General features: G+C 38.3%; 1 protein-coding gene across 17 annotated transcripts in view; it reads right to left on the bottom strand.

The window, feature by feature from the left end:
* The window catches only part of GDPD4 (glycerophosphodiester phosphodiesterase domain containing 4), a 283,424-nt gene that overhangs the window by 218,532 nt on the left and 38,138 nt on the right, over positions 1–26,754 (bottom strand). For 15 of the 17 annotated variants that reach the window (XM_082410330.1, XM_082410323.1, XM_082410329.1 and 12 more), the window contains 3 exons: positions 25,247–25,392; positions 24,766–24,848; positions 2,998–3,154 (listed from right to left, as the gene is read on the bottom strand). The exons of 1 other annotated variant lie outside the window; for it this stretch is intronic. In XM_082410330.1, the coding sequence (XP_082266456.1) occupies positions 2,998–3,154; positions 24,766–24,848; positions 25,247–25,392 (386 nt within the window). The remainder of the gene's footprint in view (positions 1–2,997; positions 3,155–24,765; positions 24,849–25,246; positions 25,393–26,754) is intronic. One more of the 17 variants, XM_082410316.1, reaches the window with a different exon arrangement.

Here is a 26,754-nt window from a genome sequence, read left to right as displayed (position 1 = left end):
CTAGATTTGCTGATTATAAACAAGGAACCTAATGTGTGTTAATTGACCATTCTTACTTCAGTGATGTAAATTAATAAAGCCAAATAATACAAATCACAATGAGACCAGTCTCTAAATAATCCACAGAAGTTATTTATGATCACAAGAGGAGACTTAAATTATTCAAAACTTAGCAATAAGGCAAAAGGTGATTTCTGGACCCTGTAATCTCATGGTAGCACATTGTTTAAGGGTTGACCTAAGGGTCATCTGACTCTTATGGGAATGTAACTTTCCTTGAACTATCAATATTATTTACTATCGATTAGGGCCAGACTATATAAAGTTAGATGTTGAGTTGTAGAAAACTAATAAAAGTGGAAATGATTTTTGTACAGTAGAGATGCAAATGATTTTTGATAGAGAAGATAACTCCAAAGGTATGTTTTCATTGCCATAGAGTATATTAACCAAGTTAACATGATAGGTTTATATCCAACTTAGCAATATAGTTTCAGCATTTCTTTGTTGCTCTGATTATACGCATGTTGGTTTCTCACTTCTCTTTTGAGTGGGTTTTGTCATCTTGCTTGTTCCTACATTAATGTGCTAAACAAAACTTATACTTTGCTCACTATCTATATGCATGAGAATTATACTTTTTGAGATTTACACTTTCACAAAAGGATATAAAAATGCTCCACAGAAATGTTGGTTTTACTGGAAAAACAGGAACTCAGCTGATCTTCTAGGGGCAATTCCCAGAACTTATATATCTATTTTTATTTCATTATTGATCAGATTAACTACTTAATTTTCACAAGTAATCTAAAGAGTAATAACTATACTGACAAATAATAATCAGCTCACCACCACCATCAATCCATAACTACACCCAACCAATAAAGAGCAACCCAGAATAATCTTCACAAACAAAACCAATTTCTTTGCTATGAAAAATTATCCAAACATCCAAATCTTTTAAATCATGTGCCACCACTTCAACCACTCTTGACTGCGCAGCATGCAAGCAAAGAAAGCTCCACAATCAAACCTAAAATAAAGCCCCCTAGATAACCATATTTGAAGTTGAGGTTTCAGGATACTATTCAGTAACCAGAGTAATAGTATAAATAAACACTGCAAACATACCACCTAAATATGCTAAAATAAAACTATTAATCCTAAAAAATACACAAAAATTATTAAAATAACATATCCAACCCTACCACTTACAATAAGTAGGACTTTTACAAACTAATCATTACACATCAGATACAATAACAGCCTTTTCATTTGGAATACACATTTGCCAGAACATTACCTATGACTAACTAATCTGATGTATATATATACTAACGAAGCATCTCTAGTTTGTACGTGTCTATTTATTCATGTATGGTGAGACTTATATACAGAGCCTACATACCCACAGAAACCTGGAATATCAGGATTGATCCCATCATTTTCACATACGGAAACAGTGTTTATAGGCTATATACTCATATGAGGATAAGTATTCTGAGGTGATACAGTCATTACAAATCAACTTTCAGTTATCCCTTATATTAACACTAGTTAATAGAATGAATTTAAGTGGATAAGTCTATCCGTACACAGTTCTTTACTTTTTACTTTTTTAACATGAAAAAGGATCAAATCAGTCTTCAGGATTAACATCAAATATAAATAAAATCCCATTCCACCTCAATACATAATCAAAATACCTGAAGATTTATTTCCCTAATCACACAATTACCTGATTAGAGAGCTATTACCACAGCTGACCCCCAACCATGCTAGCTCTGCTGCCATAGGTGCTGGCAATATGAATGCCTGCTGTCTGTCCTGCTCAGATGTTTATTGTCAAAATTGAAGACTCAGAATGAGTATATCTGATTGGTAAAACCTAGGTTACATGATTCCCTCTAGATATATGATAACCTGGAAAATGTAAGTTGTTTTGTTTTCTTTAATCTATCTTGAGAAGACAGGCTTGACTTTTATCAAATGTAAATCTGACCTTTTGTTTTACCCACTTTAAAATATTCAGGATAATTCCAAACTCTCTAACTTGTTATTTATGCACTGCTATAGGCTTCTCATAACATGTTTTCCCAGATTCTTCTCCCAATCTATCTCCCATCTCCTCCCTACCCCTTTTTTCTCTCTCTCCTTCTCTTCATCTTTCATCCTCTCTTTCTTTCTTACACATACACACACCACATCCCCTCTTGCTCCAGTATACTGTGATCTCTGAAACAAGCGACTATCACTGCCCATGGTTCCCTTGAGTAATGATCTTCCCTCAGCTCAAATGATACCTTTGCATGAAGTAATCTCCAACTCTCTCAAGTAGAATCATTCACTCGTCTCAAAATTACATTGTACAGCTTTCTATTTTTACCATACCTCTACTAGCCTATACATCTCCTTCTTCCAGAATCCCCCATCCCTATCCCTCAAACTGAGTTAGAAATTGTTCTTGTGTGTTCCTGAGCAATGTGAAATTAACTATAGTTTAGCACTTATCGCAAAGTATTACAACTGCCTCTTTCTTATACTGTGAACTCCAATAGGACATTGTATTCCATATGCCTAGTGCCCAGTAGGTACTCAATAAATATTTGTTGAATGGTAAGAAAGAATCAAGAATAGATGTTTCCTAGTCTGCCTCACTGATGACTGAGCTACTCAAAACACTGAGGAAAATGCTATTTACATGATGGGTACACTTAAAAGTTTATGAAATTCTTAGATAAAAAGAAATTAAATGACAAGAGTAAGTTTACAAGTATGTCTTCAGAATTTCCAGTGAATGTAAAAAGCAGCAATTAGACTGACTGCATTACTGGAACAGCGTTCCTGCAAATGCTATCAACAGTCCTGCTACCAAACGGATGAAATTGTGTGTACACTTGCTTATCTTCATCTAAAGCTTTTATCTCCAGGAGCAGCAAATGACCTCATACAGAAGAGGGTCAGTGCAGGTTTCTTGAGCTGGGGAATGTGTCTTACCCGTGGATGTGAAAACCATTTGCCTGCATTCAGAGTCGACAGGAAATCCCAATCAAATAAGGAAGGGTGGGTCAAAGAGGCATTTGGCAGGACCTCATTGATATTGGTTGTTCTTCTCAGGTCAGAGTCATGCATGAGAAAAGGCACATGATCATAACTGCAGGCAGAGAGGGAAAAGAGGGGAAGAGGTGGATAGGCTGAATTCAGCCTCCCTGGCAGACAGGGTTCTCAGTCCATCAAGGTCACAAGTCTTACTAGGGCTCCTTAGTCCCTCCCAAATCTTAGCAAAGGAATAAGTACCAGTAATTTATACTTTGATGTCAATATTTTTCTGCCCAAGAAAGCAATCTTTTGTGGTGTATAATAACCATGTTAGCTATGGTGAAAGAGTAGCTTTCCTATCCAGGGAATTTATGGATCAAGAAAACAATAGGTAGAGTGAGAGTGATCTGAGAGTAAAGTGAGTGAGAAGTGGATGGGGCAAGGCCCTGAGGTCCCCAGAACCATACTAAGCAGGCATCTACACAATCTCCCTGTGTTTTTCTGACTCATTTCCCAGCTGGCAACTGCCCTGAGTGTTTCTAGTCCTAGATCCTTCACATCAGATGACATCATTAGAAAAGTTTACTATCTGAAAACTTCTGTTATCAGCTATTTGCCTTGAAGAATCTCTGCTTTTATGAAAATCTCTCTTCCTTTATCATTAAAATATATATGAAGAGAACTCTGTAATGACCATGAAGGAGTAACACGATTGAGACTTAGCCTCCTGTCCATAAACAAATCTAACTGGATAAAATAAGAGAATTAACTTTTTTAGGAAATGGACAATGGGGAGCACAGTATAATTATCTGAGAAAAGGCAAACAAATGAAATAGGCTCTACCATTACCCTGGCTTCATTCTTGCAGGTAAATACTGGAACGTGGCATGGGGCAAGGAGGGGGGCATCTAAAAAGTACCCAGCTATCGTACTGAAATTAGGAGAAGGAGGTAAGATTAAGGAGAGGTCAAGACAGCTAGAATTTGTTGGCTAGAGTCCCAGAGACAATGGGAGCTATGCAAAAAGAAAGCATTCCAGGGAAATATGTACAGAGGTCCCTTGAAGTATGGTTAATATAAATTTGTAAAAAAAACAAAACAAAACAAAAAAATATAAATTTGTACATGTGCAGAGTAAAACTCTAAGAAGTTTGCCAAGAACAACTTCCAAGAAAAGAAAATTACCAGAAAGTTGTAAGACAATTTGCAGAGCTCACACAGGGGTGTAACTCCTTCAAGTTCTATCAGTGGAGTGACCTCAATAATTACATGGGGGCTTCCCTGGTGGCGCAGTGGTTGAGAATCTGCCTGCCAATGCAGGGGACACGGGTTCAAGCCCTGGTCTGGGAAGATCCCACATGCCACGGAGCAACTGGGCCCGTGAGCCACAATTACTGAGCCTGCGCGTCTGGAGCCTGTGCTCCGCAACAAGAGAGGCCGCGATGGTGAGAGGCCCGCGCACCGCGATGAAGAGTGGTCCCCACTTGCCGCAACTAGAGAAAGCCCTTGCACAGAAACGAAGACTCAACACAGTCATAAATAAATAAATTCTTAAAAAAAAAAAAAAATTACATGGGCACACCTTTGAAATGGGAATAATTTAGAACTAGAATTACTTTAGAGCCTCCATAAAAGAACTTAAAAACAAGCCTCCAAAGGATCAAACTAGTCTGCAAGTAACTTAACTGCCTGCTAGAAAAAGACCAAAATTCTTTAAAGGAATACAAGAAATATACCACCCAGAATGGCAAAATCACAATGTCTGGCATGTAACCAAAATTCACCAGACATGTAAAGAAGTATGAAAATGTAACCATAACCAGGAGAAATTACTCAATAAAGACGAACTTGGAAATGACATAGGTGACAGAATTAGTAAACAAGGATATTAAATCATGTAAAACAAAAATATAGATGATGCATAAAATAGATGCAAAGGAACACATGAACATAATGAAGACATAACTCTGAGATATGAAAAAGAAATAAATGGAAATTCTAGAGATGAAAAAATATAATAACTGAAATGAAAATTTCACTAGATGAATTTAACAGCATATTTGATATTACAGATCATGTAAAGAACAGTGAATTTGAAGATGTAGCAACAGAATCTATCCAAATGAACTGTGAGACAATATCAAGCAGTATTATATATGTGTGGTTGGAGTACTAAAAAGAAGGAAGGAACAGAAAAAAAAAAATCTGAGGAAGTGAAAGTAAAAATTCCAAAAATTAAAAAAAATTGTGCATCAACAGATCTAACATTAATGAATACCAAAAGAAATAAATACACATACACACGCACATACACCACAGTAAGAATTATAATAACCAAATTGGTGAAAAATTGATGAGGAAAAGAAAATTGTAAAAGTAGACACAGGAAAAGAAAATACATATTTAGAGAGAAATAAAGATAAGTATCCAGTGGACTTCTCAACAGAAAATACGAGACACAGAAAACAATGAAACAACATATTTTAAATGGTGAAGGAAAACAACTGTCAACTTAAAATTCATCAAAAATAAAAGGGAGAAGAGGTGATGCTGGGAAGATAACAGAGTAGGAAGCACTAGGAATCTGTCTCCCCACCTAGACAACAACTGCACTGGCAGACTCTGTCTGATGTAACTCTCTTGGAAGCCTGAAGCATATTAAAGGCTTGCAACTTCCAGAGGAAAGCTTAGATTTAAATTGGGGTTAATTTCAGTCAATTTCAGCTCTTAGCACAGTAGCAGGTACCCATCACCCACCCCCAGCCACATGGCAAACAACTGCGGACAGGTTCCTGGAGTAACTTGCACAGCAGTTGGTGAGAGCCAGGGTGGCAAAAAAGATCCTGTATTCCAAATACGGGAGTTCTCTACTCTGGTCACTAATTGCTGCTTCTTTTCACAAAAGAGCAAAGAGGTGGGCAACCACTGTTGTTCCACCTTCTTCCACTGTTGCAAAGCCCTCGCCCTCTAACTGAAGTGACTTTCACAAGATTTAAAGGACCAGCACGGTTTTTAACCGTCTATTTTTCTCCTTTTCTCTTTTGGAAGCCAGACATTAAAGACCAGCATACTAAAAACACCTGCACATACAAGGGAAAATTAGGAAGTGCCTATATATGCCCAAGGATAGGATCAGAAAAACCTGAGAAAACCTTAAGTTTACACCTCAGGCTGATGTATGGCACAGAGACATCTTTCAAAATTTTTTAATTAAAAAAAAAAACAATAACAAAACCCATCAAACCCCAGAGAAGGGGGAGAATCTGATTTCCAGTGTTACCACATTATTAGATTCAAATGCCCAGTTTTCAACCAAAAAAACCCCCCAAAAAACCACAAGACATACCAAAAAAAACCCCAAACAAACAAAAACCAAACAAACAAACAAAAACCAAGAAAGTATGGCCCATTCAAAGAAAAAAATAAATCAACAGGAACTGTCCCTGAAAAAGAGCTGATGGTGGATATACTAGTCAAAGACTTTAAAACAATCATCTTAAAGATACTTAAAGAACTAAAGGAAGATGTGAATAAAGTCAATAAAACAATGTATGAGCAAAATGGAAATATTAATAGAGACTTTTTAAACCCTAAAAGGAAACCAAAAGGAAATTCTGCAGCTAAAAAGTACAATAACTGAAATGAAAAACTGACTACAGGGATTCAAAGGCAGATTTAAACAGGCAGAAGAAAGAATCAGTGAACTGAAAGATAGGACAGTACAACTTATTGAGTCTGAGAATTAAAAAAGATTGTAGAAAAGTTAACAATCTAAGGGATGCCCCAACACCAAAGCCAGACAAACACACTACAAGAAAAGAAAATTATAGACCAATATCCCTTACAAACATTGATGCAAAAAATCCTCAACAAAATACTAGCAAACAGAATTCAGGAGTGTATTAAAAGGATTATACACAATGACCAAGTGGGATTTATTCCCAAAATGCAAGAATGTTTCAACATAATGAAATCCATCAATGTAATACATCACATTAAGAGAATGAAAGAGAAAAATAAAAACATGATCATTTCAATTGATGCAGAAAAGGCATTTGACAATTCAACACCTTTTAATGATAAAAATTCTCATCAAACTAGAAATAGAAGCAAACCACCCCAAAATAATAAAAGACAAATATGAAAAACCCACAGTAAACACCATATTCAATGGTGAAAGACTAAAAGCTTTTCCTCTAAAATTAGGAACAAGGCAAGGATGTCTGCTTTTGGCACTTCTATTCACAGTGACACTAAAAGTTCTAGCCAGAGCAATTAAGCAACATGGAGAAATAAAATGCATCCAAATTGGAATGGAGGAAAATAAAATTACTTCCGTTTTCAAGTGGTATAACCTTATATGTAGAAAAGCCTAAAGTTTCCACAACACCAACAACAAACAGAATAAATGAATTCCACAAAACAGCAGAATACAAAGGAAACATCCAAAAATCAGTTGCATTTCTATACACTAACAATGAAGAATCTGTGTACAGGTTCATGAAGTAACTTGCAAGGCATCTGGTAAGACTCGGGATGGCAGAAAAAGATCCTATACTCCAAATATAGGAAATATATATAGGAACTAATATATAGTTAACTATCTTTATCATGCTGCACATTACATCCCTAGTATTTATTTGTCTTATAACTGGAAGATTGTATCTTTGACTACCTTCGTCTGATTCCACCTCTCACCCACACCTGTTCTCTGTTAGTCACAAATCTGACCTTCTTCTATGAGTCTGTTTGTTTGCCTGCTTGCTTTTCAAGTATAATTGACCTACAACTATGTAAATTCTTGGTACACAACACAGTGATTCAATATTTCTATACATTTAATGATAATCACCATTAACTCTAGTTGTCATCTGTCACCAAAGATATTACATAATTATTGACTGTATCCTACACTGTACATTTCATATCTGTGATTCATTTTTGTAACTGAAAGTTTGTACCTCTTAAACTCCCTCACCTATTTCTCTCCTTCCCTCCAACCCTCTCCCCTTCTGGCAACCACCTGTTTGTTCTCTGCCTCTATAACTCTGTGTTGGTTTGGTTATGTTTGTTCACTTGTTTTGTTTTTTAGATTTCACATATAAATGAAATGATACAGTATTTGTCATTCTGTCTGACTTATTTCACTTGGCATAATATCTCTAGGTACATACGTGTTGTCACAAATGGCAAGATTTCATTCTTTTTATGGCTGAGTAATACTCCATGGTGTGTGTGTGTGTGTGTACACACACACACACACACACACACACACACACATACATACCATTTCTTCTTTCCCCATTCATATATTGATGGGCACTTAGGTTGTTTCCATATCTTGACTGTTGCATATAATGCTGCAGTGAACACAGGGGGGCATATATCTTTTCAAATTGGTGTTTTCATTTTCTTCAGATATACACCCAGAAGTGGAATTGGTAGATCATATGGTACTGCTTTTTAAAATTTTTTGAGGAACCTCCATAATGTTTTCCATAGTGCCTGCACCAATTTACATTCCCACCAACAGTGTACCAGGGTTCCTTTTTCTCCACATCCTTGCCAACATTTATAATTTGTTGTCTTTTGGTTAACAGCCATTCTGACAATGTGTGAGGGAATATCTCATTGTGGTTTTGATTTGTATTTCCCTGGTGATTAGTGATATAGAGCATCTGTTCATATGTCTGTTGGCCATCTGAATGTCTTCTTTAAAAAATGTCTATTCAGTTCCTCTGCCCATTTTTTAATTGGGTTGTTGTTTCTTTGATGTTGATTTGAATGAGTTCTCTACATACTTTAGATATTAACCTCTTGTCAGATATATCATTTGCAAATATCTTCTCCCATTCTGTACACAGCCTCTTCAATTTGTTGAGTTTCCTTCACTGTGCAAAAGCTTTTTGCTTTAATGTAGTCTTTTATTTATTTTTGCTTTTGTTTCCCTTGCCTAAGACCCCCTAAAATATTGGTAAAACTTATGTCAAAGAGCATACTTTCTATGTTTTCTTCTAGAAGCTTTATGTTTTAAGAACTTACACTTAAGTCTTTAATCCATTTTGAGTTTATTTTCATATACAGTATGAGAAAGTAGTACAGTTTTCCCAACACCATTTTTTGAAGAGGCTGTCCTTTCCCCATCATATATTCTTGCCTCCTTGATCATAGATTAACTGGCCATATAACTATGGGCTCATTTCTTGGCTCTCTTTTCTGTTTCACTGATCTATGGGTCTGTTTTTGTGCCTGCACCATCCTGTTTTGATTACTGTAGCTTTGTAATATAGTTTGAAATCAGAGCATGTGATGCCTACTGTTTCATTCTTCTATCTTAAGACTGTTTGGGGTACTTAGGGGTCTTCTTTGTTCCCATACAAATTTTAGAATTATTTGTTCTAGTTCTGTGAAAAATGCCATTGGTATTTTGATAGGGATTGCACTGAATCTGTGCATTGCATTGGGTTGGTATGGTCATTTTAACAATATTAATTCTTCCAATCCATGAGCACGGTATATCTTTCCATATTTCTGTGTCATCTTCAGTTTCCCTTATTATGTCTTACAGTTTTCCAAGTATAGGTCTTTTAGCTCCTTAGTTACATTTATTCCCATGTATTCTATTTTTTTGATATGATTGTAAATGGGATTTTTTAATTAATTTCTCTTTCTGATAGTTCTTTTAGTGTACAGAAATGCAACATACTTCTGTATATTAATTTCATATCCTGTGACTTTACCAAATTCATTGATGAGTCATTGACAGGTTTTTGGTGGTTTCCTTAGGATTTTCTATGTATAGTATCTTGTCACCTGCTAATAGTGAGTTTTACTTCTTCCTTTCCAGTTTGTATTTCTTTTACTTCTTTTCTTGTCTGATTGCCATGGCTAGGACTTCCAATATTATGTTGAATAAAGGTGGTGAGAGAGGGCACCCTTGTCTTGTTGCTGATCTTAGGAAAATGATTTCAGCTTTTCACCATTGAGTATGAAGTTAATTCTGGGCTTGGTATATGTGGCCTTTTTTATGTTGAGTTATGTTCCCTCTATCTATACCCACATTTTCAAGAGGTTTTATCATAAAACTATGTTCAATTTTTTCAAAAGCTTTTTCTGCATCTACTGAGATGATCAGGATTTTTATTCTTCAGCTGTTAATGTGGTGTATCACACTGAATAATTTGTGGATACTGAATCATCTTTGCATCCCTGGAATAAATCCCACTTGATCGTGGTGTATGATCCTTTTCATGTATTGTTGAATTCAGTTTGCTAATATTTTGTTGAGGATTTTTGCATCTATGTTCATTAGTGATATTGGCCTATAGTTTTCTATTTGTGTATGACATCTTTGTCTGATTTTGGTATCAGAGTGACACTGGCCAGAATTGTTCTGAGTCAGAATTTTTCCTTCCTCACCAATTTTTGGAATAGTTTTAAAAGGACAGGTGTTAACTCTTCTCTAAATGTTTGGTTGAATTAACCTCTGAAGCCATCTGGTCCTGAGCTTTTGTTGGTTGGGAGTTTTTCAATTAATGATTCAATTTCAGTACTGGTAATTGGTCTGTTCCTATTTTCTATTTCTTTCTGGTTCAGTCTTGGGAGCTTGTATATTTCTAGGAAATGTATCTATTTCTTCTAGGTTGTTCATTTTATTAGTGTGTAATTGTCCATAGTAATCTCTTATGATCCTTCATGTTTCTGTGCTATTTGTTGTAACTTCTCCTTATTCATTTCTGACTGTATTTATTTGGGCCTTTTTTTTTTTTTTTTTGAAGAGTTTGGCTAAAGACTTATCAATTTTGTTTCTCTTTTCAAAGAAGTAGGTCATAGTTTCACTGACCTTTTCTGTTGTTTTTTAGTCTCTATTTTATTTATTTCTGCTCTCATCTTTATGATTTCTTTCCTTCTACTAACTTTGGGTCTTGTTTGATCTTCTTTTTCTAATTCTTTTAGGTGTAAGGTTATGTTGTTTACTTTTTTCTTGTTTCCTGAGCTTGGCTTGTATTGCTACAAACTTCCATCTTAAAATTGCTTTTGCTGCATCCCATAGTTTTTGGATCATTGTGTTTTCATTTTGCCTCCAGGTATTTTTTTTATTTCCTCTTTGATTTCTTCAGTGACCCATTGGTTGTTTAGTAGCATATTCTTTAGCCTCCACATGTTTGTGTTTTTTCCAGTTTTTTTTTCTTCTAATTGATTTCTAGTCTTATAGCATTGTGATGCTTAATATGATTCAGTCTTCTCAAATTTACTGAGACTTGTTTTGTGGCCTAGCATGTGATCTGTCCTGCAGAATGTTCCATGTGCACTTGAAAAGAATGTGTATGCTGCTGCTTTTTGATGGAATGTGATGCTGCTGCATATATGTATATATACACACTCTAGAAATAGTTAAAGCACGAGACCACTGTGATTTTAGAATATCAAGACAAATGCTGCCATTATTGTTAATATTTGGATGATAAATTCTTGTTGTAAATCCAATCTTAGGTGGTTTGAAGGGGTAGTTTGTAGGAAAATGAATTGTACACCACCTTGATATGAGCTGTCATTAGGTCCCATAATTGTGGCTCACCAGTGAAACATATCATCCTCAACTGGACCTGCAAAACACTGTGCTGGAGGGTCATGGGCCAAGTCACTAAGTTCCTTATTAATCTGTTTCAGCACCACAGTCTGTGCTTTTCATCTGGCTCCCCACTATCTTGGTATGTGCTCAAAGGTCTGGCAAAACTCTTGGTTATCCCAGTGGCTGGGAAGGACTGTCTCTTCATCTCACACTGGCTCTGCCAGACACAGGTAGAGAGGAGCTAGGGCCTCCCCCAAGCTGCAGCCTCAGCCTCCTCTCCGTGCAGCAACTGGTGCCTCCCCAGCCCTATGGGGCTCACGTGCATGACACAGCGACAAGATGCCTGCTCTTAATATATTTTACATCTTTTTGTTTTGTGTATCCCTTAACTAGTTATAGTGGATATAGATGATTTTATTACTTTTGCCTTGTAACCTTCCTACTAGCTTTACAAGTGAATATCTTCTACCTTTACTGTATATTTGCCTTTACCAATGAGGTTTTTCCTTTCAAAATTTTCATATTTCTAGTTGTGGCTTTTTCTACTTAGAGAAGTCCCTTTAACATTTCTTGTAAAGCTGGTTTCACGGTGCTGAATTCTTTTACCTTTGCTTGTCTGTAAAACTTTTGATCTCTCCTTCAAATCTGAATGGAAGCCTTGCTAGGTAGAGTATTCCTGGTTATAGATTTTTCTCATTCATCATTTTAAATATATTGTACCACTCCCTAATGGCCTGCATAGTTTCTGCTGAAAACTCAGCTCAGAGTCTTACAGAAATTCCTTTGTACATAACTTGTTGCTTTTCCCTTGCTGCTTTTAAGGTTTCTATCTTTAATTTTTGCCATTTCAATTACAATTTGTCTTAGTGTGAACCTCTGTGGGTTGATCTGTTTGGTACTCTGTCCTTCTTGGACTTGGATGTCTGTTTCCTTTCCAAGATTAGGGAAGTTTTCAGCTATTATGTCTTCAAATATGTTCTCTGCCCCCCTTTTTCTCTCTCTGGAACCCCTAAATGTGAACATTAGCATGCTTGATGTTGTCTCAGAGTTGTCTAAGAGTTGTCTCTTAAACTGTCCTCATTCTTTTTGTTCAGTTTCAGTAGTTTCCACTACTCTGTCTTCCAGTTAGCTGATCTGTTCCTCTGTATTGTCTAGTCTACTGTTAACTCCTTCTATTTTATTTTTTATATCAGCTATTATATTCTTCAGCTCTGTTTGCTTCTTCTTTATATTTTCTAACTCTTTGTTAAAAACTCCTAATGTCTCCCTTTGTTCATCCCTTCTCCTCATGAATTCTTTGAGCATCTTATCGGTCATTACTTTAAACTCTTATCAGGTAGCTTACCTCCACTTCATTTAGTTCTTCTAGGGTTTTATCTTATTCCTTCATCTGGAACTTATTTCTCTATTGCCTCATTTTGCCAATTTCACTGTTTTTATTTCTATGAATTTCATAAGTTGGTACATTTCTGATTTTGGATAAGTGGCCTTATGTAGGAAATGTCCTATAGGGCCCAGCAGCACATTCTAGTCTGGTCACCATAGCTATGTGCTTTAACAGTGCCCTCTATATGGGCTGTGTACATCCTTCTGTTGTGGTGGGCTGACTACTGTGGGCACACTGGTAGGCATGGCTGGCCTCCAGTCTGCTTAGGTGCCAGGCCTTGCCTTGTGCAGACTGCTGGCCACTGGTGGGTGGGACCATGCCATGGCAAAACTGCCTGCTTAGCTAAGGGAGGCCCAGCCCTGGTGCTGGCCCACAGGTGGGTGGGGCCCAGTCACAAGACAACTAGCTAAATACCCCATTTAGCTCTGGCCCACTACTGGCCGGGTCCTGGAGTGGCTGGCTGTAGGGCCAGGGCTCCCAGAACTAATGTCACCCTACTGATGGATAAGGTTGTGGCCTGGGGGTGTCCCAGGGCTGGTGTCAGCCTGCTGGGGGGGCAGGGCCAATTTTTGACATGGCTAGCTGTAGGGTCTGTGGCGATCTGGAACTGATGATGGCCCACTGGCAGGTGATACTGAATCCTGATACAGGAGGTTGAGGCATCCAAGGTGTGCCATGGCTGGTACTGTCCTGCTGTTGGGTGGGGCCAGGACCCAGGTCAACCCAGGGGTGGTTCTGTTCTGCTAGTGAGTGGGTCTTGTCTTGACAGAGCTGGCTGAAATGCTGGTGTTGGCCCACTGGTGGGAAGGGCCAGGACCCAAGGTGACTGGGGCCTCAGGATGCCCTATGGCACCTGGCCTACTGGTGGGTGGGGCTGTGTCCCCAACCAGCTAGCTTCCTGGTCTGGGGAATCCCAGAATTGATGTTAACCAACTGGTGGGCATGGCCAGGTCCCAGAATTAATAAGCTAGAAGGAGGATTTCAAAATGGTGTTTACCAGGACCAATGTCCTTATCCTTTAGGAGATGGGCTCCCCAAAATGCCTGCTGCCAGTGTCTTTGTCTCCATAATGAGTTTCAATTGTCTCCTGCCTCTCCAGGTTCTCCAAGTCATCAAGTGGGTCTGACCCAGGCTCCTTTCAAATTACTGCTTTTGCCCTGAGTCTCAAGAGTGTGTGAGATTTTGTGTTTGCCCTTTAAGTGTGGAGTCTCTATTCCCCACAGCTCTCCAGCTCTCCCCAGAGTAAGCCCTACTGACTTTCAAAGTAAAATGTTCTGGGGGGCTCATCTCCCCAGTGCAAGACCTCTGAGCTGGGAAGCCCAATGTAGGGTTTGGACTCCTCACTCCTTGGGAAGAACCTCTGCAATAATAATTATCCTCCCGTTTGTGGCTCACCTACCTGGGGGTATGGGTCTTAACTATACCAAATCTTTACCCCCTCCTACCTATCTCATTGTGGTTCCTTTCCTATATCTCTAGTTGTAGATCTTTACTGCTAGTCTTCAGGTCACTCTCAGGATAGTTGCTCTGTAAGTAGTTGCAATTTTGGTGTGCCCATGGGAGGAGATTAGTTCATGGTCATCCTACTGCATTATCTTGGTCTCCAATGACATTTTTTGAAGAAAGAAAAACTCATCCTAAAATTCATATGGAATCATAAGGGATCCCGAATAGCCAAAACAATCTTGAAAAAGTAGAAAAAAACTAGAAGACTAACACTTCCTGATTAAAAGCTTACTACAAAGCTACAGTAATCAAAACACTTCATAGAGACAGAGAGTGGAGGGAGGGGTGTGGGCCAGGGGCTGGGGAGGTGTTATTATTTAATGGGACAGAGTGTGTGTTTGGGAACATAAAAAAGCTTTGGAAATGGATGGTGGTGATGATTTCACAACATTGTGAATGTACTTAATGCCACTTAAAAATGTTTAAAATAGAAAAATTTATGTTATCTATAGTTTACCTCAATAAAAAAGAAAAAAGAAAAAAAAAAAACACTATGGTGCTGGCATAAACACAGACAAATAGACCAAGGAATAGAAAAGAGAGCCCAGAAATAAACCCTTGTATATATGGTCGAGTGATTTTTGACAAGGGTGGCAAGACCACTCAACAGAGAAAAAACAATCTTTTCAACAAATGGTGCTGGGAACACTGAATATTCACATGAAAAGAATAAAACTGTACCTTTGCCTAACATGATATACAAAAACTCAAAAAGGATCAAAAACCTAAATTTAAAAACTAAAACAATAAATCTCTTAGCAGAAAACATAGGGGAAAATCTTCATGACGTTGGATTTGGCAATGATTTCTTGGATGTGAAAACAAAGACGCAGGCAACAACAACAAAAATAAATAAATTGGCCTTCAGGAATATTTAAAATTTTGTGCATCAAAAGACATAATCAATAGAGTAAAAGGCAACCTACAGAATGGGGAAAATATTTGCAAGTTAAGTATCTGATAAGAGATTAATACCCAGAATATATAGGGAGCTCCTAAATCTCAACAGAGAAAAACAAACAAACAAAAAAACACCCTGGAAAAGAATCTGAAAAAGGATAGATATATAGATAAATAGATCTGAATCACTTTGCTGTACACCTGAAACTAACACAATATTGTAACTCAACTATACTTCAATTTCTAAAAAATGAAGTTCAGAAAATTAAGAATCAAAAAACAAAAGAAAAAAAATATTTGCCCATCAAAAATGGGCAAACACCTTGAGTAGACATTTCTCCAAAGAAGATTATGAATGGATAGTGAGCACAAAAAAAGATGTTCAACATCACTTATCAATAGGGAAATGCAAATCAAAATTATAATGAGATACCACCTCACAGCCATTAGGATGGCTCCCACCAAAAAAAAACAGAAAACAAGTGTTGGCAAATATGTGGAGTAATTAGAACTCTTCTGTACTGTTAGTGGGAACATATGATGGTACAACTACTGTGGAAAACTGTATGACAGTTCCTCAAAAAATTAAAAAGAGAAATATAGTATGACCCAGGAATCCCCCTTCTGGATATATACCCAAAAGAACTGAAAGCAGGGTCTCAAAGAGATATTTATACACCCATGTCCAGAACAGCATTATTAACTACAGCTAAAATGTAAAAGCAACAAAAGTGTCTATTAACTGATGAAAACAAAACGTGGATATATGCATACAGTGGAATATTATTCATCCTTTTTAGGATGGAAATTTTGAAATATGCTGTAATATGAATAAACCTTGAAGACTATATAGGCTAAGTGACATATGCAAGTCACAAAAAAACCCAAATACTCTATGAATCATACACTTATATGAGGTAACTAGAACAGCCAAAATCATATACACAGAAAAGTAGAATGGCATTTCCAGGGGCTGGTGGGGAGGAGGGAATGGGGAGTCATTGTTTAAGGGGTATAGAGTTTTACTTTTACGAGATGAAAAGAATCACAGATACAGTTGGCTGAAAGTTTCACTACATTAAAAACATATATAATACCACTGACCCATACATTTTAAAATGGTAAAGATGGTAAATTTAATATTTATATTTTACTACAAAAAAAATTTTAATTGAAAAAAAAAGGTCACCCCAAAATATTTACTTTGCAAAGCAACCCCAATGACATAATTGTTTTCTTGGTAAATAAGTACATTTCAAAGTAGACAGACAAAGAATTAAATATATGTATGTTTAGGAGATTGGTTCAAGATGGCACAGTAGAAGGACGTGCTCTCACTCCCTCTTGTGAGAACACCAGAATCACAACTAACTGCTGAACAATCATCGACAGGAAGACACTGGAACTCACCAAAAAAGATACCCCACATCCAAAGACAAAGGAGAAGCCACAATGAGATGGTAGGGGCACAATCACAATAAAATCAAATGCCATAACTGCTGGGTGGGTGACTCACAAACTGGAGAACACTTATACCACAGAAGTCCACCCACTGGAGTGAAGGTTCTGAGCCCCATGTCAGGCTTCCCAACCTGGGGGTCCGGCAACGGGAGGAGGAATTCCTAGGGAATCAGACTTTGAAGGTTAGTGGGATTTGATTGCAGGACTTTGACAGGACTGGGGGAAACAGAGACTCCACTCTAGGAGGGCACACACAAAGTAGTGAGCGCATTGGGACCCAGGGGAAGGAGCAGTGACGCCAGGGGAGACTGAAACAGACCTACCTGCTAGTGTTGGAGGGTCTCCTGCAGAGGTGGGGGGTGGCTCTGTCTCACCATGAGGTGAAAATGGCAGCAGAAGTTCTGGGAAGTACTCCTTGGCGTGAGCTGTCCCAGAGTCTGCCACTAGCCCCACAGAAGAGCCCAGGTCGGCTCCAGTGTTGGGTTGCCTCAGGCCAAACAACCAACAGGGAGGGAACCCAGCTCTACCCATCACCAGTCAAGCGTAAATTTTTACTAAGCTCTGCCCACCAGAGCAACAAACAGCTCTACCCACCACCAGTCCCTCCCATCGGGAAACTTGCACAAGCCTCTTAGATAGCCTCATCCACCAGAGGGCAGACAGCAGAAGCAAGAAGAACTACAATCCTGTAGCCTGTGAAACAAAAAACCACATTCACAGAAAGACAGACAAGATGAAAAGACAGAGGGCTATGTATCAGATGAAAGAACAAGATAAAACCCCAGAAAAACAATTAAATGGAGATAGGCAACCTTCCAGAAAAAGAATTCAGAATAATGACAGTGAAGATGATCCAGGACCTCGGAAAAAGAATGGAGGCAAAGATCGAGAAGATGCAAGAAATGTTTAACAAAGACCTAGAAGAATTAAAGAACAAATAAACAGAGATGAACAATACAATAACTGAAATGAAAAATACACTAGAAGGAATCAATAGCAGAATAACTGAGGCAGAAGAACAGATAAGTGACCTGGAAGACAGAATGATGGAATTCACTGCTGTGGAACAGAATAAAGAAAAAAGGATGAAAAGAAATGAAGACAGCCTAAGAGACCTCTGGGACAACATTAAACGCAACAACATTCGCATTATAGGGGTCCCAGAAGGAGAAGAGAGAGAAAGGACCAGAGAAAATATATGAAGAGATCAGAGTCGAAAACTTCCCTAACATGGGAAAGAAATAGCCACCCAAGTCCAGGAAGTGCAGAGAGTCCCATACAGGATAAACCCAAGGAGAAACACGCCGAGACACATAGTAATCAAACTGGCAAAAATTAAAGACAAAGAAAAATTATTGAAAGAAGCAAGGGAAAAACGACAAATAACATACAAGGGAACTCCCATAAGGTTAACAGCTGATTTCTCAGCAGAAACTCTACAAGCCAGAAGGGAGTGGCATGATATACTTAAAGTGATGAAAGGGAAGAACCTACACCCAGGATTACTCTACCCGGCAAGGATCTCATTCAGATTTGATGGAGAAATCAAAAGCTTTACAGACAAGCAAAAGCTAAGAGAATTCAGCACCACCAAACCAGCTCTCCAACAAATGCTAAAGGAACTTCTCTAAGTGGGAAACACAAGAGAAGAAAAGGACCTACAAAAACAAACCCAAAACAATTAAGAAAATGGTCAAAGGAACATACATATCAATAATTACCTTAAACATGAATGGATTAAATGCTCCAACCAAAAGACACAGACTTGCTGAATGGATACAAAAACAAGACCCATATATATGCTGTCTACAAGAGACCCACTTCAGACCTAGGGACACATACAGACTGAACGTGAGGGATGGAAAAAGATATTCCATGCAAATGGAAATCAAAAGAAAGCTGGAGTAGCTATACTCATATCAGATAAAATAGACTTTAAAATAAAGAATGTTACAAGAGACAAGGAAGGACACTACATAATGATCAAGGGATCAATCCAAGAAGAAGATATAACAATTATAAATATATATGCACCCAACATAGGAGGACCTCTATACATACGGCAACTGCTAACATCTATAAAAGAGGAAATCGACAGTAACACAATAATAGTGGGGGACTTTAAAACCTCACTTACACCAATGGACAGATCATCCAAAATAAAAATAAATAAGGAAACAGAAGCTTTAAATGACACAATAGATCAGACAGATTTAATTGATATTTATAGGACATTCCATCCAAAAACAGCAGATAGCACTTTCTTCTCAAGTGCCCATGGAATATTCTCCAGGATAGATCATGTCTTGAGTCAAAAATCAAGCCTCAGTAAATTTAAGAAAATTGAAATCATATCATGCATCTTTTCTGACCACAACGCTATGAGATTAGAAATGAATTACAGGGAAAAAAACGTAAAAAACACAAACACATGGAGGCTAAACAATATGTTACTAAATAACCAAGAGATCACTGAAGAAATCAAAGAGGAAATCAAAAAATACCTAGAGACAAATGACAATGAAAACACGACGATCCAAAACCTATGGGATGCAATGAAAGCAGTTCTAAGAGGGAAGTTTACAGCTATAAAAGCCTACCTCAAGAAACAAGAAAAATCTCAAATAAACAATCTAACCTTACACCTAAAGGAACTAGAGAAAGAAGAACAAACAAAACCCAAAGTTAGCAGAAGGAAAGAAATCATAAAGATCAGAGCAGAAATAAATGAAATAGAAACAAAGAAAACAATAGCAAAGATCAATAAAACTAAAAGCTGGTTCTTTGAGAAGATAAACAAATCGATAAACCATTAGCCAGACTCGTCAAGAAAAAGAGGGAGAGGACTCAAATCAATAAAATTAGGAATGAAAAAGGAGAAGTTACAACAGACACCGCAGAAATACAAAGCATCCGAAGAGACTGCTACAAGCAACTCTATGCCAATAAAACGGACAACCTGGAAGAAATGGACAAATTCTTAGAAAGGTATAACTTTCCAAGACTGAATCAGGAAGAAATAGAAAATATGAACAGACCAATCACAAGTAATGAAATTGAAACTGTGATTAAAAATCTTCCAACAAACAAAAATCCAGGACCAGATGGCTTCACAGGTGAATTCTATCAAACATTTAGAGAAGAGCTAACACCCATCCTTCTCAAACTCTTCCAAAAAACTGCGGAGGAAGAAACACTCCCAAACTCATTCTACGAGGCCACCATCACCCTGATACCAAAACCAAACAACAATACTTCAAAAAAAGAAAATTACAGACCAATATCACCAATGAACATAGATGCAAAAATCCTCAACAAAATACTAGCAAACAGAATCCAACAACACATTACAAGGATCACACACCATGATCAAGTGGGATTTACCCCAGGGATGCAAGGATTCTTCAATATATGCAAATCAAACAATGTGATATACCATATTAACAAACTGAAGAATAAAAACCATATGATCATCTCAATAGATGCAGAAAAGGCTTTTGACAAAATTCAACACCAGTTTACGATAAAAACTCTCCAGAAAGTGGGCAAAGAGGGAACCTACCTGAACATAATAAAGGCCATATACGACAAACCCACAGCAAACATCATTCTCAATGGTGAAAAACTGAAAGCATTTCCTCTAAGATCAGGAACAAGACAAGGATGTCCACTCTCACCACTATTATTCAACATAGTTTTGGAAGTCCTAGCCATGGCAATTAGAGAAGAAAAAGAAATAAAAGGAATACAAATTGTAAAAGAAGACGTATAACTGTCACTGTTTGCAGATGACATACTATACATAGAGAATCCTAAAGATGCCACCAGAAAACTACTAGAGATAATCAATGAATTTGGTAAAGCTGCAGGATACAAAATTAATGCACAGAAATCTCTTGCATTCCTATACACTAGCGATGAAAAATCTGAAAGAGAAATTAAGGAAACACTCCCATTTACCACTGCAACAAAAAGAATAAAATACCTAGGAATAAACCTACCTAGGGAGACAAAAGACCTGTATGTAGAAAACTATAAGACACTGATGAAAGAAATTAAAGAAATACAAACAGATGGAGAGATATACCATGTTCTTGGATTGGAAAAATCAATATTGTGAAAATGACTATACTACCCAAAGCAATGTACAGATTCAAGGCAATCCCTATCAAATTACCAATGGCATTTTTTATGGAACTAGAACAAAAAAATCTTAAAATTTGTATGGAGACACAAAAGACCCCGAATAGCCAAAGCAGTCTTGAGGGAAAAAAACGGAGTTGGAGGAATCAAACTCCCTGACTTCAGACTATCCTACAAAGCTACAGTAATCAAGACAATATGGTACTGGCACAAAAACAGAAATACAGATCAATGGAACAAGATAGAAAGCCCAGAGATAAACCCACGCACCTATGGTCAACTAATCTATGAGAAAGGAGGCAAGGATATACAATGGAGAAAAGACAGTTTCTTCAATAAGTGATGCTGGGAAAACTGAACAGCTACATGTAAAAGAATGAAATTAGAATACTCCCTAACACCATACACAAAAATAAACTCAAAATGGATTAGAGACCTAAATGTAACACCGGACACTATAAAACTCTTAGAGGAAAACATAGGAAGAACACTCTTTGACATAAATCACAGCAAGATCTTTTTTGATCCACCTCCTAGAGTAATGGAAATAAAAACAAAAATAAACAAATGGGACCTAATGAAACTTCAAAGCTGTTGCACAGCAAAGGAAACCATAAACAAGACGAAAAGACAACCCTCAGAATGGGAGAAAATATTTGCAAACGAATCAACGGACAAAGGATTAATCTCCAAAATATATAAACAGATCATGCAGCTCAATATTAAAAAAACAAACCCAATCCAAAAATGGGCAGAAGACCTAAGCAGACATTTCTCCAAAGAAGACATACAGATGGCCAAGAAGCACATGAAAAGCTGCTCAACATCACTAATTATTCGAGAAATGCAAATGAAAACTACAATGAGGTATCACCTCACACCAGTTAGAATGGGCATCATCAGAAATTCTACAAACAACAAATGCTGGAGAGGGTGTGGAGAAAAGGGAACCCTCTTGCACTGTTGGTGGGAATGTAAATTGATACAACCACTATGGAGAACAGTATGGAGGTTCCTTAAAAAACTAAAAATAGAACTACCATATGACCCAGCAATCCCACTACTGGGCATATACCCAGAGAAAACCATAATTCAAAAAGACACATGCACCCCAATGTTCACTGCAGCACTGTTTACAACAGCCAGGTCACAGAAGCAACCTAAATGCCCATCAACAGATGAATGGATAAAGAAGATGTGGTACATATATACAATGGAATATTACTCAGCCATAAAAAGGAACGATATTGGGTCATTTGTTGAGACGTGGATGGATCTAGAGACTGTCATACAGAGTGAAGTAAGTCAGAAAGAGAAAAACAAATATCGTATATTAACGCATATATGTGGAACCTAGAAAAATGGTACAGATGAAGCGGTTTGCAGAGCAGAAATTGAGACACAGATGTAGAGAACAAACGTATGGACACCAAGGGGGGAAAGCGGCGGGGGGATGGGTTGGTGGTGTGATGAACTGGGCGATTGGGATTGACATGTATACACTGATGTGTATAAAATTGGTGACTAATAAGAACCTGCTGTATAAAAAAATAAATAAAATAAAATTCAAAAATTAAAAAAAAAAAAAACCACTGATATTCTTGGATCCTCATCAAGGTTCACGAGTGAGACTCCAATGTGGTTCCTGCCTCTTGGGCATGAAGCTAAAACAGTGATGTCCCAAAGTAGCTATTCAATGGACGGGGTGTTAACAGCAGCCAGCAGGAGAATTCATGACTCTGCTTTTCCTCCTTTAAAAATGAGGTGATCTGGGACTTCCCTGGTGGCCCAGTGGTGAAGAATTCGCCTGCCAATGCAGGGGACACGGGTTCAAGCCCTGGTCTGGGAAGATCCTACATGCCGCAGAGCAACTAAGCCTGTGCGCCACAACTACTGAGCTTGCATGCCACAACTACTGAGTCCGTGTGAGTCTGTGTGCCACAACTGCTGGGGCCCGCACGCCTAGAGCCCATGCTCTGCAATGAGAGAAGCCACTGCAATGAGAGGCCCGTGCACCGCAATGAGGAGTGGCCCCCGCTTGTCGCAACTGAAGGAAGCCCTCACGCGGCAACAAAGACCCAACGCAGCCAAAAATAAATGAATAAAAAAAAAAATTTTTCAAAAAGGTTTAAAAAAAATTTTTTTTAATTGAAAAAATTTAAAAAAATAAAAATCTGATATTACCTCTCAAAGTATAGACCAGTCATCCCAGGGAAATTCCTTCCTAATTAAGCATGTTTTGCTCCACCAATTTGCAGGATCTGGTTTCTCTCTGTCACCTTATTATAGATAACTTTTGTTAAATTAATTAGACAAGGAGACCATTGGACTGCGGGGACTCGAATGCCGGGCAGCCTACGTAAGCAAACCAAAATCTGAGCCTCAAGGTTACAAAAAACCAAAACCTAAGGGCATCCAATCACAGACAGTTACCTAGAGTTTAAGCTACAGTCAATCAAATAATGTCGTTTCTTGGTTTCTGTACCTTCTCTCTGTAAGTCTCTCCCCTGGTTCTTAGCTGAGGAGTGTTCCTAATAACTTCTGATTTGGTTCTGCCTGATTCGAATCAATTTTTGTTCAAATAAACTCTTAACATTTAAAATAAATAGGGGCTTCCCTGGTGGCGCAGTGGTTGAGAGTCTGCCTGCTAATGCAGGGGACACGGGTTCGAGCCCTGGTCTGGGAAGATCCCACATGCCGCGGAGCGGCTGGGCCCGTGAGCCACAGCTGCTGAGCCTGCGCGTCTGGAGCCTGTGCCCCGCAACGGGGGGGGGGGCCGCGATGGTGAAAGGCCCGCGCACCGCGATGAAGAGCGGTCCCCGCACCGCGATGAAGAGTGGCTAGAGAAAGCCCTCGCACGAACCGAAGACCCAACACAGCCAAAAATAAATAAATAAATAAATAAAGTAGCTATAAAAAAATTAAAAAAAAAAATCCTTTAAAATAAATAAATAAATAAATAAAATAATAAAGATAACTTGGCAAGGTTACCTTTGTAAATCCAATTTAAAATATGGAATTGAGTAACTGATCTAGATTTGTGATTTTAAGTTCAAATCTCATTTATAAAAGGACTTGAAATACATCGAAGCATTTAAGGTTTACACAGTTATACATTTAATGTGTTAGATTTATAAGAATTACCCAAGTATTCTGAAAAGATTTAAACAACTGCAGTACCTAAAAAAGAAAACACATTAAATGCATAATTTCAGTTTAAAATATCTAAAGTATTTAACTAAATGCATTAAATATTATTCAAAGGCCCTGAGAAACGGTATTTAAAATGTTAAACTTATAAATGGAGTAAGGTTATTTGTAAACATGCCATGCCTCCTTCACTGTCTGGGAATAGCTCTCTTAGGCAGGACTCTGTCTGACCCATCTGCCTCTCCCCAGCACTCAGAAGAAGGATATAGTAGGAATATAGTAGGTTCCCAGGGAATGTTAGTTAAATAGATTGCTAACGTAGGGCGTGGGGATAAGTTGTATGCATGTTGGCAGGGGGGACAAATTTGAATTAAGTGTAGAGACTACACAGCATGTGTATGATTTATGAGCCTGTGATTGAGAATGTAGGGGTGCAAATATACGGTTTGTAAAGGAGAAGTAGTTCGTGTATGTATGTTATGTGCAGATGTGCCATCTGAACACGGGAGAAACTCCCCAGGGCTTGCCCTCTCTACAACTTGGGCCAGGTTGGAGTCTTCCATGGCATTGGTCTTTTCTCCTCCCACCCTGGCCCCTCCTTTCCTACCTCATTTGTACATCACTTTCCAGCCCAAAGGCCCCATGTTCAACAGCTTTCTCAAAGGCCATCATGGTATTCTCAGGCCCCAGCTGTGGAAGAAAAGGACACCGGGCCCTTAATCTCAGAGTCTTTTCTGCCAACATCCCTTTTAGGGTAGGGAAGGGGCCCAGTAACAAAAGGACTTCAGGAAACAGAGTTTGGCTCCCTTGGCTCTTTTTTCAAAGAAGCTGCCTACATTTTGCTCTACCCAATCTGATTCGGGGACTCTGCTCATCTGACGCAATGTCACTGGGCACAATAAAGAGAAATGGACTGAGAATTAGGTGACCTGGGTTCGAGCCCAACCTCTACAATTAATTCCTTATTCTTGTCATCTCAAGCCAACCCCTTTACTTCTCCAGGAGTTCCTAGGATCTGATGTGCCCTTGTCTCATCCACAAATCCACGCATATCTGTACTCACCCACATCCATCATGCTCAGACCTACCATGGGTGCACCTCTATGTCCAAAGAAGTTCGGCTTAGGTCCCAATTTATCCTTCTCCTGAATACAGGGAGAATAAATCCCCAATGGAAGCAAATAGAGACACAAGAGGATGAGAAAAAAGGGCACTCCAATAGCCACTTGTAGAGCTGAAAAAGTTGGAGGGAAGGGGAAGTAAGAAAAAAAAAGGCAAACAGGAATGGAGAACCATCCCAAGCAACTAACTATCCCAAAGCAACAGTCAATAAATACCCAGTCCATGGGTTCACTGACTCTGTGGACTCACTGATTTACTCTATATTTCTGTCACATCCTTATGTTCTCTCAATGATTTGAAAGCAAAAGAGTATCCAAATATAAGCATTATTATTAAGTCAATATTATTACAAATGCAAATTTACAAGGGAATGAATTGTACAAAAAGTGGGAAGCAAAGGAAAGAGAGGAAATGTTAAGGAATACCTTCTCAGAAGGAGTAGTTTAGTTGCCTCTGAGAAAGCCCTGAAGCCCTTTAAAGATCAGCCTAAAATGCTGCTATATTGAAGGCAGTGAGGTATAGCAGAAGGGATACTAGTTGACAGAAATCTGACTTCAAAGCCAGACTCTACCACTTTCTAATTGTGTGACTCAGACACGTTGCTTAACCTCTCCATTCTGAAAAATGGAGCTATCCTGCTACTAACATCTATCTCATAGAGTTGATATAATAGTTGACATCACAGGTACTCAATAAATATTGAGTATTTCTCTCTCTCTCTCTCTCTCTCTCTCTCTCTCCCCCACACACACACACATGCACACACACACACACACACAGCCTGACCACAAAACCTGTTATCACTTGCCATTGCCCAACACTTACTATTTTAGACCTCTGAAGATGTTACCCATTTGTACATTTTAAATTACTACCTATATCACTTTCAAATCTAGATCTCCAGCTCTAACCTCTCAACTTTATAAGCACATTACACCTCTTGTTTCTTTTTCTCTCATAACACGTCATCTGGTATCTTCTGATTCTACCTTAAAATTTAGGAAATGAAAAAGAAAACAGTGCATTATTGTCCGCTTTAAGATCCTGCCCCCAGGAACATTTCCTAAAATTCACCCTCCACCTACACACACACACACACGTGTACAAACACACAATGGCAATACTGCCAACCAAGTCTTTCTCTTGCCTGCATCCTCGCACAAGTCAGGAAGCAAGCACTCCTTGTTTAACCAGTAGTAAAAAAGAGACATAGAAAAATGTCCTACTGGTTTCTCAATAAGGTGCTGAGAGATAACTCCACTCTCAAAACAGTTTCATGTATAGCTCTGATTCTTGTTTGTTTCCATGATATTAGGGCAAAGAATGAAGAGGAAACGAGTGGCAGAGGTAGACATTTCTGCTGCTGGTGGAAGTCCCCCGGCGTGACAGGGACTAACCAGGGCCTGCTTTGAAGTACTAAGATGTATCCAGGGATATCTGCACCTGGTTCTTGAGTTTAAAATAGTAATATTTT

This window comes from Balaenoptera physalus (genome assembly GCF_965194825.1).
Source record: "Balaenoptera physalus genome assembly, chromosome: 10".
In the NCBI taxonomy this organism is placed as follows: Eukaryota; Metazoa; Chordata; class Mammalia; order Artiodactyla; family Balaenopteridae; genus Balaenoptera; species Balaenoptera physalus.
This window is presented reverse-complemented; position numbering and strand designations above follow the sequence as displayed.